The sequence below is a fragment of the Zingiber officinale genome, chromosome 2A (assembly GCF_018446385.1).
Source record: "Zingiber officinale cultivar Zhangliang chromosome 2A, Zo_v1.1, whole genome shotgun sequence".
NCBI lineage: Eukaryota > Viridiplantae > Streptophyta > Magnoliopsida > Zingiberales > Zingiberaceae > Zingiber > Zingiber officinale.
In genome coordinates this window covers 73,057,153-73,071,678 of record NC_055988.1, presented here as the reverse complement: position 1 = coordinate 73,071,678, position 14,526 = coordinate 73,057,153, and the positions used below count along the sequence as shown (strand labels likewise).

General features: G+C 35.1%; 1 protein-coding gene and 1 long non-coding RNA gene across 2 annotated transcripts; one reads left to right on the top strand and one right to left on the bottom strand.

The window, feature by feature from the left end:
* Nucleotides 1-6,453: 6,453 nt before the first annotated feature.
* Nucleotides 6,454-8,629, bottom strand: LOC122041190 (mitochondrial arginine transporter BAC2-like). The gene is made up of 2 exons (XM_042600796.1): nt 7,958-8,629; nt 6,454-7,367 (listed from the first exon to the last, which is right to left on the bottom strand). The coding sequence occupies exons 1-2, from the start codon at nt 8,228-8,230 to the stop codon at nt 6,672-6,674; spliced, it is 969 nt and encodes a 322-aa protein (XP_042456730.1). The 5' UTR covers nt 8,231-8,629; the 3' UTR covers nt 6,454-6,671.
* Nucleotides 7,630-8,257, top strand: LOC122041191. The gene is made up of 2 exons (XR_006128895.1): nt 7,630-7,756; nt 7,928-8,257. It is a non-coding gene; the product is annotated as an uncharacterized LOC122041191 (long non-coding RNA).
* Nucleotides 8,630-14,526: the final 5,897 nt, after the last annotated feature.

Sequence of the window (14,526 nt, the reverse complement as noted above, 5' to 3'; positions counted from 1 at the left end):
ACGTTAAACCCATGTCTCCACAGACGGTCGAGCGACGACCTTAAATCCTGGTCTTCACCAAATCGTCAAGCGGCGACGTTAAACCCATGTCTTCATCGACGGTCGAGCGGAGACGTTAAGCTCCTGCCTTGGAAGATCGTCTAACGGAGACGTTAAAACTAAGAGTCGAGCGGCGACTATAAACCCCGGAGGTATAATCTTAGCGAATCTTTCAATAGTAAAAGTACGGTCGTAACAGTCGTTGTCCACAGTTGTTGTTTCCCCAGATATGCCCTCCTGTGAGCCGACAGGGGTCAGGCCGAGTTGTTCCATCTCCTTGGCCACGACTGCTTCAATCTCGGCCTGTTTAGCCTTCATTATCTCGGCTACCTGAGCGTGCATCATGATGTCGGCTGCAAACGAAGAAAGGAATCAGTTAGACTTAAGGGAAGAGGATTAAGAAAGTCGTCTGATCTAGGGCACGGAACTCAGAGCGCACATCTGGTCGTTGAATTCGAACTACCAAACGTCACATCAGTAGCTGTCACCTCAGACGTGCGGCGGCTGTGCCAACGATATGTGGCGTCCTTCCATAGGGCAACATTTAATGGGCGTGGGTGCGTGCTCGGCCTTAATGGGGGTGATCTGCGCGTACTCCGAGGAGATTTGGGCGACGCCAGCATTGATCGCCCGACTCGCACCCCTCCAGAAGTGATAAGGAAAAAAAATCCAAGTACAAAGGCTCAAAGTGCCGATTGGCAGAGAAAGGTCAATCCTACACGGGCCGATCGAAATCCAACCAACCCATTAGCTGATCGGTCAATCGGTCACCAAACTACTTGTCCAGTCAGTCGGACTTGCAGCTTCCTTCGACTAGACTTGAGGGGGAGGCACATGATCCGGTGGTAAGGTAGGGCCCGTCCAGTAGGTGGTCAAAGTGGTCAACGTTAGGCGGGCGTCCGATCAGGCGAACTACCTTCCCGGTCAGCAGATAGAGTAGCCGGTCCAACACTTCAATAGCTCGGTCAGACACCGAGCTTCCGACGCTCATGAAGCTCAACCAGGGAGGCACAAAAGCTGAGCGGTCATCCCGTTTGGCCAAACAATGGATGCAGCCTTGACTCGGCAGACAAGACTCCCTCACCCCGTCGGGAGAAGCCAGCCAGCAAAGCATTAGCCGAGCGGACACTCGGGTCGGTCGTTGCATCGCATGGATAGCAGACTGGTCGAGCGATTCTCCCACTCGGTCCAATAACAAACAAAGGGAGCAGTTGGCAATATCTTCCTAGGGATCAGTGTCATCGATAGAGGGCATGGTCAGCGGCATTATCAGATAGAGAATCGTACGGTGGAAGCTTCCACTGCCACGTCAGGGATATGCTCGGGCTGTTAAGGTATGACGTCAGACACACTTTTCTGACGCAGCCTTTCCAGGTATGCTTTGGGAAGCGTACATGACTCGAGGAGCGTGCGCGCGCCTCTTGAGAGCTCTATATAAGAAGCCCCCAAAGCTTCATCGGAGGTATTTTTTCACTACTGTAGCTACAGTTATGCTGCTCCTTTCTACTTCATTCTTCATTCGCTTGTCGGTGACTGACTTGAGCGTCGGAGGGCCATCGCCGGGGAACCTCTCCCTGGCTTGGCACTAACAATTCTATGGTTGCAGGCTTCGCTCGTCGGAGGTCCACGCCCTTTCCCATTGATATCTAGTTAACATGAGCATCACCTTCCCAGCGTCCATCTACTCACACTCGGACAGGATCAAGTTTCATCTTTGAGTCGGTTCTCTTCTTGAAGAAGGGCTATGGAGGGAGCATGTTTTTCTTTTAGATAGATCAGGAATTGAACCTGGCTCTCCAGATCCGCATAAGCTTTCTGCTTCAATGCTACTTCAGCTCGGGTTAAAGACTTGGTGGCTAACCAAAGTTCCTCAATATCTTGGCGGAGAGAACACTGAAGATCTCTGCTTTGTGTCATCTCGACTAAATCTGTATCCTTGTAGGCGAGTAGCTGAGTCATATGGGCTAGTTGTTGGCGTAAAGAGGACACCTCATCAGAGTTAAGGGTGGGTTCCATGGTCAGAAGAAGTCAACAAGAAAACTACAATGATACGAGGGGACTCAACCCTTTTAAAGAGGAAGGCGGGAAGAGGCGGTTTTAAGGCATTTATGGGGCTCTTCTCTCAAGGATGAGTGGGTAATTAATCAGGTTGCATATCCGAGGAATTGGGAAAATATGCAGCATTTAAGAACGGAACGACGGAATAAGTAAACAGGAGCCTGAGTCTAGTCAGTTGGACTTAGGCCTCCTTCGACTAGACTTGGGGGGAGGCTTGTGATACGGTGCCTGATGATGGGATTCGATAAAGGTGGGCAGTCAGAAGTCAAGGGGACATAACAGTCAGAAGTCAAGGAGACGTGGCAGTCAATAGGTAGGGAACGATGTCAGCAACCTGATTCCCGGCCAGGTTCCAACAGATCGGGATTCCAGATTTGAGACTCCTGGGTAAACAGTCGGATGACACCTAACCAGGATTTGACGGGTTAGGCTCTCACGGCCTGGCGGTACTTAAGCCTAGTGCTCTCAATAAGTTAAAGCTCTCAGTCAACTAATTCTCGACCAACGCTTGGACTATCTCTCCACCGCCTCAGCCTCCTAAGGTCTCGACCAGGCGTTATACTCGACTGATCATCCAAGGTTGTTCTATTCCTTCCCGATCGGGGCAGAAAGCGCTACAGGACAACAAGGTCAGGGAATTATAATGGCCTGTTAGAGAATAACCACCAAGTGTCAGGGAATATTCTAACGGTCTGCAATCACGGGCGAATGGAACCTTCCTTTAGGCTATAAGGGGATGCCACGTGTCCTCCATCACTCGACAAGCCTTGGCACTTGACATTTTCTGATATCAATCTGGCACAAAAATGTACGCACTATCATATAAAAAGGAAGGACCTCATCCTTTCGTAGGTACGCTCTCTCACACATTCGCACTTGTCTTCTACTTTCTTTCTTCTTCGTACACTGTTTTTCTGTGGAAAAAGTACCTGACTTGAGTGTCGAAGGACCTGCTCCGGAGACTTTTTCCCTATATTCTAGCCTCTAACGCCCGTGTGTTCGTCTAGGTGTACGCAGAGCTCAGGTACCGCTGGTTCCAACGTCCTCACCCGTCAGTACCACGTGGGAGTCTCTTTTCGGAAGAATATATGAGAAAGGTATCTCAGTCCCCTTCGTCCTCATCAGTTCACTAGACCTTCATCTGACCCAGATTCTGAATAAGAACACATGACCCAGATTCTGAACAAGAACACATGAAGTTGGAGAAAAGAAGCACCTCTACTGACCTTGTGTCAAGGTCAAACTGTGAGCTTGCGTCATGATTCATGGCCAAGCCACCAACAACCACCGTGAGCAATTTGCAGCCTGACCATGAGCTTGCAGAGTCACGGCTGCCACAATTCACAGCAAGGCCATTAGTTCATGACCGACCTAACCACAAACTCACGGCTGCCACGAGTGATCCACAACTTGGCCAAGAGATCACATTCATAAGCTCATGACCATGGCGATTCATAGCTAGACTGTGAGCTCTTCCAGCCACGTTTGTTGAGTCATTGAGATTACAGAGGTAGCTTGTTAAGAAATCTTCCTCCAGTATGGGGGCCAAGAAAAGATCCAACCATATTGGACCTTTCCAATTAAGTTTATTAAATCGAGATTAAAGAGATGTTCGGTCAACGAAACTCTCTCTAAAATGAGTCTGAAGAAGGATCAATTATATTAAATTTATTATATACAATTTTACTTTATATTTTGTAAGAGACTCGGACACTCAAATTGATATGACAATAATTTTATTATTAGCGCATCTATACTAATTTTTTATTCAAAATGTATAGTTTAGGACAACAAAAATTTCTTTATTAAATTTCAATATTCATTTTTTAAAATATATATATATATATATATATATATATATAGTTTCTCTATTTCTTCTATATCCTCTATAATATTTAGGGAATAGAATTTATTCCCTAAATTTAGAGAAGTACTATTCATAAATGCATAGTTTAGGGAATAAATAGGGAGCAAATTCAAAGATTTTTCAGTTATTCTGTCCAAAATTCAAAATAAAATTTTTGAATAGGATATCTGATGTAGATTAGGGGTGATCGCAGATCGGGTTGGTTTGATTATTAGGGTAAAAAAACTATCCGATCCTACTAGATCAGATAATATAATATCAGGACCTACATCCGGTCCTATATATGACGATTATTATGTATCAGATATCCGACGAATTGTCAATTATTTGGATATTCGACCCTATATCTAATAAAATATAAAATATAAATATAAAATAATAAAAAATAAAATATTTTAAAATGATAATAGACATTATTCATTACACGTTGTAGCAGCTAATCGCCAGTAGCTGCTACAACATGTAGCAGCTTATCGGCAGTAACTACTACAACGTGTAGCAACTTATCGACAGTAATTGCTACAAGTATGGGTGATCGTGAATCGGGTTGGTTCGGTTATTAGGATAAAAAACTATCCGGCCCTACTAGATCGGATAATGTAATATCAGGACCCTACATCCGATCCTATATCCGACGGATTTTATTTTTTCGATTTGATTCGGATCGATATAAATAGGTTAGTTGAATGCTCACCCCTAATATAGATACTCTTACTCCTTTTATTGAATCATTGAGATTATTCTTTCTAAAATTAGTATTAAAGAAATATTTTTATCTTTGTACAAATTAGCCTTCTAATCCCGTTGTACTCTCATTCGCATCTAATATACCTATCTATGTAAACTCGTATAGCAAACATTAATTGTTCTCACCGTAGCAATCTCATCCGATCCTACTTCTCTGTTATCCTCTCAATGATCTCTTCTAGCCCCTTGTTGGCCAACAACTGCCCCTTTTATTCTTGCACTTCTATTGTTATTGTGTCAATCGGCACAAAAACTTTGGTGCCAATACACCTTTTCTTTTATTCTTGTCAAAATGCCTTTTTATTTTTATTTTTTTATCAAAACTAATTAATTACAGAGAACTTGCTTTAGATAAGCTCAACCTAACAAGTTACTTTGTGTTATCTGACTCATCACTCCAATTAGTACAAGTAGTCATTTTTTCCACGGCAACTCCATCATTTTTATAATTTATCTATTAGATAAATTCAAAATAAAATATAATTTTAGTTAATTAGAAAAAAATTCTCAATTATAACTTTAATTTTATATAAAGTCTCCATATTAAAAAAAAACTTTATTTTCATTACCTGCCTATAAAATTTTATTTATTTTAATTTCCTCATACAAATATAGTTACCTAGTTATCTAATTGACTCTCATATTTTTTTTTAGATATAAAAAATTAAAAAATAAATATAATTCCTCTTAAATTCAACACTTTAAACTAGAATAGAATATATTTTCTATCAAATTACTCCTCATATTTTTTTAGATACAAAAAGTTAAAAAATAAGTATAATTTCTATTAAATTCAGTACTTTAAAGTAGAATAGAATATATTTTCTATCAAATTGAATATGATTTTTTCCTACTTAATATAATTTATTCTAAATTCAGTACAATTTAAAGAAAATTTAATATATTTTCTATCCAATTGAGTATCATTTAAAGAGAATCTAATATATTTTCTTTCCAATTGAGGTAGAAAAAAAGTAGTAATCAATTTGATAGAAAATATACTAGATTATAGTTTAATATGCTGAATTTAAAAGAAATTATATTCATTTTTAACTTTTTGTACCTAAAAATATGAGACGTAATTAGTTAAATTGATGTCCATTATATTTTGTTAGGGAGTGAAAATAAAATTTTTTACACATGAGATTGCATGCAAAGTTTAAGTTGTGGTTGAAAACTACATGCAAAATTTCTCATATAATTTATGCATTATTAAAATAGGAGAGGATGAATTATTTGTATTGGAGAAGTTTAAGTATTTAAAATAATTTTTATAAAAAGGATGGAAGGGTCAAGAATCTTACATAAAATACAAACGAGTTGATTTAAATAAAGAAAAGCCTCATGATTTATAATTGTAAAATATCTATAAAATTTATAAGAATATTTTTAAAAACAATAATTAGATTTATTATATTATATGAAATTAAACATTGAAATTTGAATTGAACATATTAACATATTTGAGAGAAAATTAAAATTGTACCTATTGAGAAAAAATTCTGAGAAATATATTTAAGATAATAAAGACATTGTACCTAGACAATCAATAAATATTCCAATTAGATGATGTGAAAAATATAATAAATATGCACATCAAACGAGAGAAGATAAAAAAAACACTTAATTACTAATAATAAAATAAAATAAAATTTATTTAAATATAAATAATTATATAATAAAAAATAGCATCTAAATGACATAGAAAAATATATCTCACCTAGTGAGATAAGTATATCAAAAAACCAATAATACCTCCACCTGATACTTCTTATTCTTTTTCAAGGAAAAAAAAAAGGGATTGTGCCAGACATCCACATGAACTAGTTCTGCATCTACATCAATATGACAAATAATTGAATATCTTTTTGTCCTACACAATTTAACAAAAGAAGATAACAACATTTGTGACTTGAATCAGTTTACTGATATCTCATTTTTAATGCAGCATATGAATAATTCAGGTTTCCTCCATTGTTAATGCTTCATTGCTATTGAACAAGGACCTGAGAGCTAACTCATAAGCAGTGAAGATGGCCCCATTCACCAGGAATGCGCGGGTGACTGCTGTTCCAAGCCCTCGAAACAGCACAGCTACACCCTCTTCTCGTACACTCTTGCGGAAGCAATCGACAATTCCGTTGTATTTAGGAGGAGGCTGACCTGCCTCAGGCATTGATTGTGCCTGAAGTCTGGACTTCACCACATCTAGTGGGTAGCAAACAATCCAACTTGCAACTCCGGCCAAACCTCCGGCCACAAGCATTGTGCCGAGGCTTTCTTGGCCATTCTTCCTGCAACCCGGGTGTAGCTTCTCTCTCGCGTACTCATAGCTCCAGAAGTAGACTCCGTGAGCAGGTGCATCTCGAAGGATTGTGATCATGAGGCCTCGGTATATTCCCTTCACCCCTTCCTTCCTTATGATCTCCCTGGCCATTTCGATAGGCCCCAAACGACGACTTCGGTACCCCCTATTGCCGACCATCTGCAATTGGAGCCTTATCTTGACAAGCTCAACGGGACTTAGTATCAGAGTCTGCAGGCCACCAGTTCCGACTCCACTCAATGCGACATTTCGGTAGGAAGGAGGTTCATTGGTCTTCTTACAATCAAAAGCTCTAGACAAGACTGCATACACCTGAAAGACCATGGCATTCTGCATACAGAAAGAGACATGATTGGCAACGGAAGAAATTCTCCAATGAAATGTTACCAAGAATTTGAACAAAAGTCACATGAACATAGATAGAAGGCATTGATTCAAAGTGTTTGTGATTATTCATGGCTTTCTGTTGCAAGAAATATACACATTTGACCATGTTTAGATTCATAAAGGTGATTTAGGTCAAAACACCTTTCTTTCAAAAAGAGATGTGTTTTGTTAGGTTAGCTTTCACATCGGAGCTGATGTCACAAAACAAAGACGTTCACGATTTGTTTCTCGTGTGGAGACTCCTGATTTCCTAGAACAAGCTCTTCCGATTCAACTCACACAATTTAAATCTCCTTTTGTTCTCTTTTCTAGCCGCCGTGTGGTGTCGATCGGTACGTTTATCGTCCAAAAAGTTATCTTGAAGTGGGATCGGAAGAACTTTTATCATGATTCATGAATTGAATCAGAAAGAAGCATGTTCTTTAATTTCCTCTGATCCCCAATTCTTTGTTTATTCAGAAACCATTATTCTAATCAACCAAAGGAATCACCACCCTTTTCAGGAATTGTTTGAGAAAGGGGAGGACGAGTACCTGGAAGCTGACGGAGGCGAGCGGCGCGGCCATGCCGCGGTAGAGCGCGGCGGGGCCCTCCCGGGCGACGATGCTGCGGAGGAGGCCGATGGCCGAGGGGGGTCGTCGGGCGAGGGTGGAGGCGTTCGAGGAAGCGGGCGTCGGCGGCTGTTGGAGACGGATGCGGAGCGTGTCGAGCGGGTAGCCGGAGATGACCCCGGCCATGCCGCCGATGCCCCCGGCCACGAACTCCCTCCCCCAGCTGTTCGCCATGAACTCCGGCCAGAACTCCATGATCTTGTACTCTCATGCACACCTCCCTCTTGCCCTAAAAAAACACGACTTTTGCACGCCCAAAGAGGGGAACCGATCCGGAAACCTACCAAGGAGGCAGCTTTGCGCGCTCAATCTCTTACTTGTACCTGAAGACGGGCAGGGATGGAGACGAACGAGGATGGGGGGCGGAGACGCTGGCTCTCCTCCTCCTGGGCTTGCGCTGGGATCGAATGCGAGGGGATGATGCAGAGGGAGCAGTGCAGAAGAAGATCGAATGGTGAGGATAAGAAGGGGAATGGAGACGGTTCACGGTTGGCCGCCCTTGTCTCTATCTCGAACGCTCTGGCCTGCTTAGTTTATTAGGAACGAGAGAGCGAGAGAAGTAGTATCTATAAGGGAGGTGCGCCATGTGTGACCGCATAAGGAAGGTCGAAGGGACGGAAAGCGAAGGCGATTATTAGCGATAGGAGAAAGAAAATGGAAAAAGGATGGTAATTGACCAGCAACGACCGCCACGTCATCCTATGAGATTTGGTTGCCAAATAATTAAAATTATTATTATTATTTTATTTATTCCATGACGGCTGTCGCCTGTCGGCCTCTTATTTATAATAATAATAATAATGATAAATAAAATCATACTATATTTGCCAACAACACTGTCGTAGCTTTGATCATAATGGCTATAAATAATTTCAGTCTATTTTATTTTATATTATAATAATTTTAATTAAAAATTGCTCTATTAATATTTGATTAATTATAATTAAATTAAATTATTTGATTTTTACGATAGCTTTTTATACGGTGTTGATATACAAATATTTTTAAAATATAAAGTGTTAAGGGCGCTCTTTTAGCCATCTTAATTAGTTAGGCATTAATTTACTATGTCGTAAAATGAAATTATTTTGGATAAAAAATCAAAGGGCGTCTGAAATTTAGGTAAATAGTAAAAAAAAGGCTTTTATTTTAAATAGAAAAATGTCAAAGGTGTTATTCTCAAAATACACTTTATAAAAAGATAGATCCACTATCTTAGTGGTTCCTTTAGTATCAACTCTACGGATATGGAGGGAGGTTCATGTAGGTACACAGGTCATAGGCGCATGACGGGATAAACCCCAGGTCGTTAGTTCCTGAAAATCGATCCCTGACTATTACGCCAGAGATACCATGCGCCCACAGTCTGCGCTACGCCCTCGGGGCGAAAAAAATACACCTTATAACAACTACGGGTGACCAACAACGCTACATAATATTGATAGCTACATAATTTTTTTCATAATTCAGATATCCAACTCTTATATCTGATTAATTTTACATATGACTAGTATGATCTTATAAAAATTTCTTATAGGATACTAGGATTAATCAAAAAGCACATATAAGTTCATCATTATAAGTTTTTTAAATTCCTAAATATAATGTACCCTTGGTGAAATTTTAACCTTTGTTGCATAGGAGTCTATCCCACCTCTTACCATCACATTATAACCCCGAGGCATAATTGTTATAATATTATTCCTTACTTCCTGAGTTATGGCTAGTTGATATAACGTATAATGTTATTCTATAATTGTTTTAACATATAAAAATTATTTTAATAGCTGTTACAATTATTTTAAAATAATTTTAATTAATATAGAATGATTTTGATGGAATTTAAATAATTATGACTATATTGTTAAAGAGTATTTTAATAGAATAATATTCAAGATTTTAAAATTTAGAGTTTAAGAAATTAATCAGTAGTTATTAAAGTGTATAGAAGATATGCATAGTTGTTATAACATAAAAAAAAATTAATTTTTTTAATAGTCAAAGTTTAAGATTTAAAATTGAAAATTGAAAATTTAAGATTTAATCATAATAATAGGTAGAAGTAATTTAGTGGCTGCTATCGTATTAGAAGTTATTCAATAGCTGTGGCTGTGGATAATCGAAAACATTTATTATTTTATTAAAGTCATAAATCTTAAATTATAAATTTTAAATACTATATTATCAAAATAATTTTTACCAATTTAATCAAAATATCTAAATTTTATTAAAATTATTTTAAATTAATTAAAATTATTTTTAAAATAATTATATTAGCTAGTTTCGATACGTTGTATAGCGCTCACTGATAAGCGGTTAGTAGAATAAAATATGTCTTTTTTTATTGTTTATTTTTTATTTTTTTTAAAGAACACCTTTTTAACGTGCCCTTTTGATTTTTGTCTTTTAAAAAATTTTAATAAGTAGAGATCGGGACCCACCGGAGGCGCTCATGTCGGACTCATCACGTGAATGATAAACGTGGAGCACTGCTATTTATTATATGTGAATAATGCAATCAATATATTATTTTCTTTAAAAGTTATTATTATCTTTTAAACCGCTTTGTTTTTACTGAATTGAATGAATAAATTTTCAAAATACACAAATCATATATCATAATTTATTAAATTATATATTCACTTTTTATTTTAGTCTCATTCTTAAATCAATTTGATTGAAAAAAAAAATCAATCCGACAAAAAACTTTTGACCAAAATTCATTAGGACATTTTATTTAAAAAATTCATTAGTTGATTTTGATCAAAATGACTAATAAATTTAAATACTTCGAAATGATATGAAATAAGTTACTATATATTAGTCTAGCTCTCCTAATTGTAAAAATGATATTAAATATTAATTTAACTCAATATATTAACAGTAATGATTTTTTAATATGAATTAGTTTTCGAATATATTCATACTCAAAAAATTACTTCTCTCAATATATTAGGTCAAATTGATGTTTGATAATATTTTAATAATTAGGAGAACTAGATTAATACATAGAAACTGATTTCGTATCATTCCGAAGTTCTTAAATCTATCAGTCGATTTTGGCTGAAATTATGAACCTAGAGACCTTAAAATGACATGAAACCAGTCTTATGTGTTCGTCTAATTTTCATGATTGTAAAAATACTATCAAATATTAATTTGACGCAATATATTGAGAGCAGCGTTTTTTTAAAACTATGGCCGAATGAACCTAAACAAAATCAATATAAGTTCATTCGACCAAATTATCAGTTAATGTACCTAGAGAGCTCGGAATGAAGTGAAACTAAATTTTACGAGTTCTTCTAATTCTTATGATTATATTCATGCTCTTAAACATCAATTTGATATAATTTATTGAGAACAGTGATTTTTTGAACATTAATTAATTTTTCGAACACATTCATGTTTAAAAAATTATTGTTCTTAATATATTTGGTTAAATTGATGTTTGATATCATTTTACAATTAGAAAAACTAAATGAACACATAAGAACCGGTTTCATATTTTTTTTTGAGGTCTCTAGATCCATAGTCTGTTTCGATCGAAACCGACTGATAGACCTAGAGACCTCAAAATGTGTTCTTATGTGTTTATCTAGTTCTTCTGATTGTAAAAATTCTATCAAACATTAATTTGATCGAATATATTGAGAGTAATATTTTTTTAAACATAAATTAATTTTTCGGATATATTCGTATTTTAAAAATCACAACTCTTAATATATTAGATAAAATTAATATTTGATAGCATTTTTACAATTAAAAGAAATAGATGAATACATAAAATTGATTTTATGTTATTTCGAGGTCTCTAGATTCATCAGTTGATTTTAGTCAAAATTGACTGATAATTTTTTTTTAAAACACAGAAAGAAATAAATTCGATTGTAAAAAAGAGCAGTGACTAATTTTTTTTCCAATTAAATTGATTTGAGGAAGTAAAAAAATAAAAAAAGGATACATGATTTAATAACTTTAAAACTATATTTTGAAAACTTATGTAGAGTTGATAAAAAACCGTCTTTTTCAATTACATATGCTTGAATTCTTTTTATAGGCATTTGTTAAATTATTTTTTTATATGACTATATTCACACTTTAACACAAACGTGAGCAGTTTTTTTTTCTTGCAAACTGGTATGAGTCATCAGACTTTAAATTTTAGCTTGAAATAAAACTAAAAATAAATAAATATTTTGAAATTAATTTATTTTTAGCTTAAAATCAATTTTATTTTAGATGAATTCTTTCAACATTATTTAGTGTTTGATTAATTTAATGACACTAGAAATACAAATAGTATATTTTTAAAGTAGGTGCTAGCCCAAGGTATAAAATTAAAATCTTAGGCTCTTCAAGCCACCTTTATTTTTTATTAATTAATTTTTTAAAAATTAAAATGCACACCAAGGTTTGCCACCTTAAAAAAAGAATTAACAATAAAAGGTTGAAAATAAAATAAAATAAAATGTTGAAATCCATATAGCAATTTGATTATCCATTTGAGTTGTCCCATACAGTCTTATTATTTCAGCTCTGTATTCAAAAAACATCTCTTCGTATTGATTTGGTGAATAACAACGTTTTTACTGATTTTTCAAAATTAATTTCATGTTTGAGTAAGTTTCAATATTATTCAAATCATGTACCTAATGTTTATAATATCTAAATTATATATCATATTTTTAAAATATCATACTTCTTTATGTACAGATCCATCAGCAAATTTCATCTGAAAATAATTGATACATCTAGAAAATTTCAAATTATTTCAAACCAAAATCAATATATTTTTAAAAAATTACTTAATGTATCTATGTAATAGAATTTAAATTTAATAGCGTAAATTTTTTTATATACTTTTGAAAAGCAACTTAATGTATTTATGTCATATAATTTAAATTTAATAGTGTAAATTAAGAATAATGACTTTTTTGAACTTGCAAGATTTGATAAAATTTATCATAAGCTCATTATAAAACATAAGATAATAATATCCACTAATCAACACCATTAATAGATTCCTAGAACTCCCATGACTCAAAAAATATCAAATTTTTATTTTTTTTAAATGGTGCAAATCAATCAGTCAATTTTATCCAAAATTTTTTGATGAACTTAGAGAACTCCTAATCATTTTAAAGCAAAATCAATATAGTCATATAGTCATGAAAGTCTCCCTAATTTATCCATGCTCTCGTATCTAAATTTGATAGTATTAATTAAGAGCAATGAATTTTTAAACTTGTAAAGGCTCTATAAAATTTATCATAAACTCATTATAAGGACTATGACAATGATACTCACTAACCAACATCAATAATGAGTTCTTAGAACTCCCCATGTTCGAAAAATATCTAACTTTTAAATTTTTAAATGGTGTAGTTTCGGACGAAACTGACCAATGAATCTAAAGAACTTCAAATCACTTTAAGACAAAATCAATATACTCTTGAAAATCTCCTTAAAATATCTATGCTTTTAGATTTGAATTCAATAATGTAAATTGAGAATAGTGAATTTTTGAATTAGTAGAGTAAAAATTTAGAGATGTACTTTCAATTTAAGTCACTGCTCTAAATTTACGCTATCAAATTTAAATCCAAAGACATAAATACATTAAGAAGTATATTATTTTTTTTGTTTGAAATAATTCGAAGATCTCTAGATCCATCAGTTAATTTTAGACAAAATTAAATGATATACTTATAGAGAAAGAGGAAGGGTATTTTAGAAATATGGTTCGTGATTAGGGATGACAATTTTGTTAGTTAGAGTCCTAAAGCCAATCATATGATGATTGTTGTATGAACTCATTGTATCATATTCCTATGTATATAAAGGTATTTGTTTTGGTTATTATACTTACTTGTATTGGTGCTAAATAACTAAGTATAATAACGTCGTTGAGTAGAAGTTCTTATATATATCAATCGATTGGTTGAATCGATAGTGAGATGATATAGAGAACATTACTCTTAATCATTCCTAGTCAAGTATTAACATTCAGGGACAATGTTAGTGCGATGAGACTAGCATGTAGGTCAACTCGATGACTTGATCTCATAAGTCATGTATATAGAGATATCAAGTTGACACATGGGTATGCATTGGAGAATGTATACTAAATGACCTGTTATGAGAAAGTATCATGGATCGTTATATGAGTATCATATACATTCTCATGTGGCTATTAGTATGACTATTAGTCCTTGGACCTGAAGTCACCATGGTTCCCTACATAAGGAGTTGCATACTTTGGCTTCGTCAAACGTCACCCGTAACTGAGTGGACTATAAAGGCGATTACTGGGTATGTAACAAATTATGCGGAGGGATGTGAGTGATATAGATGGAATCTATCCCTCCTATATAACGGGAGTGACATCATTATTCTTGATAGAGTGAGACCACTAAGTGTATGAGCATGTCCAAACGAGTCAATATGAGATATTGAGCTTATTTGATTAAAGTGAGTCTACTTAGAGT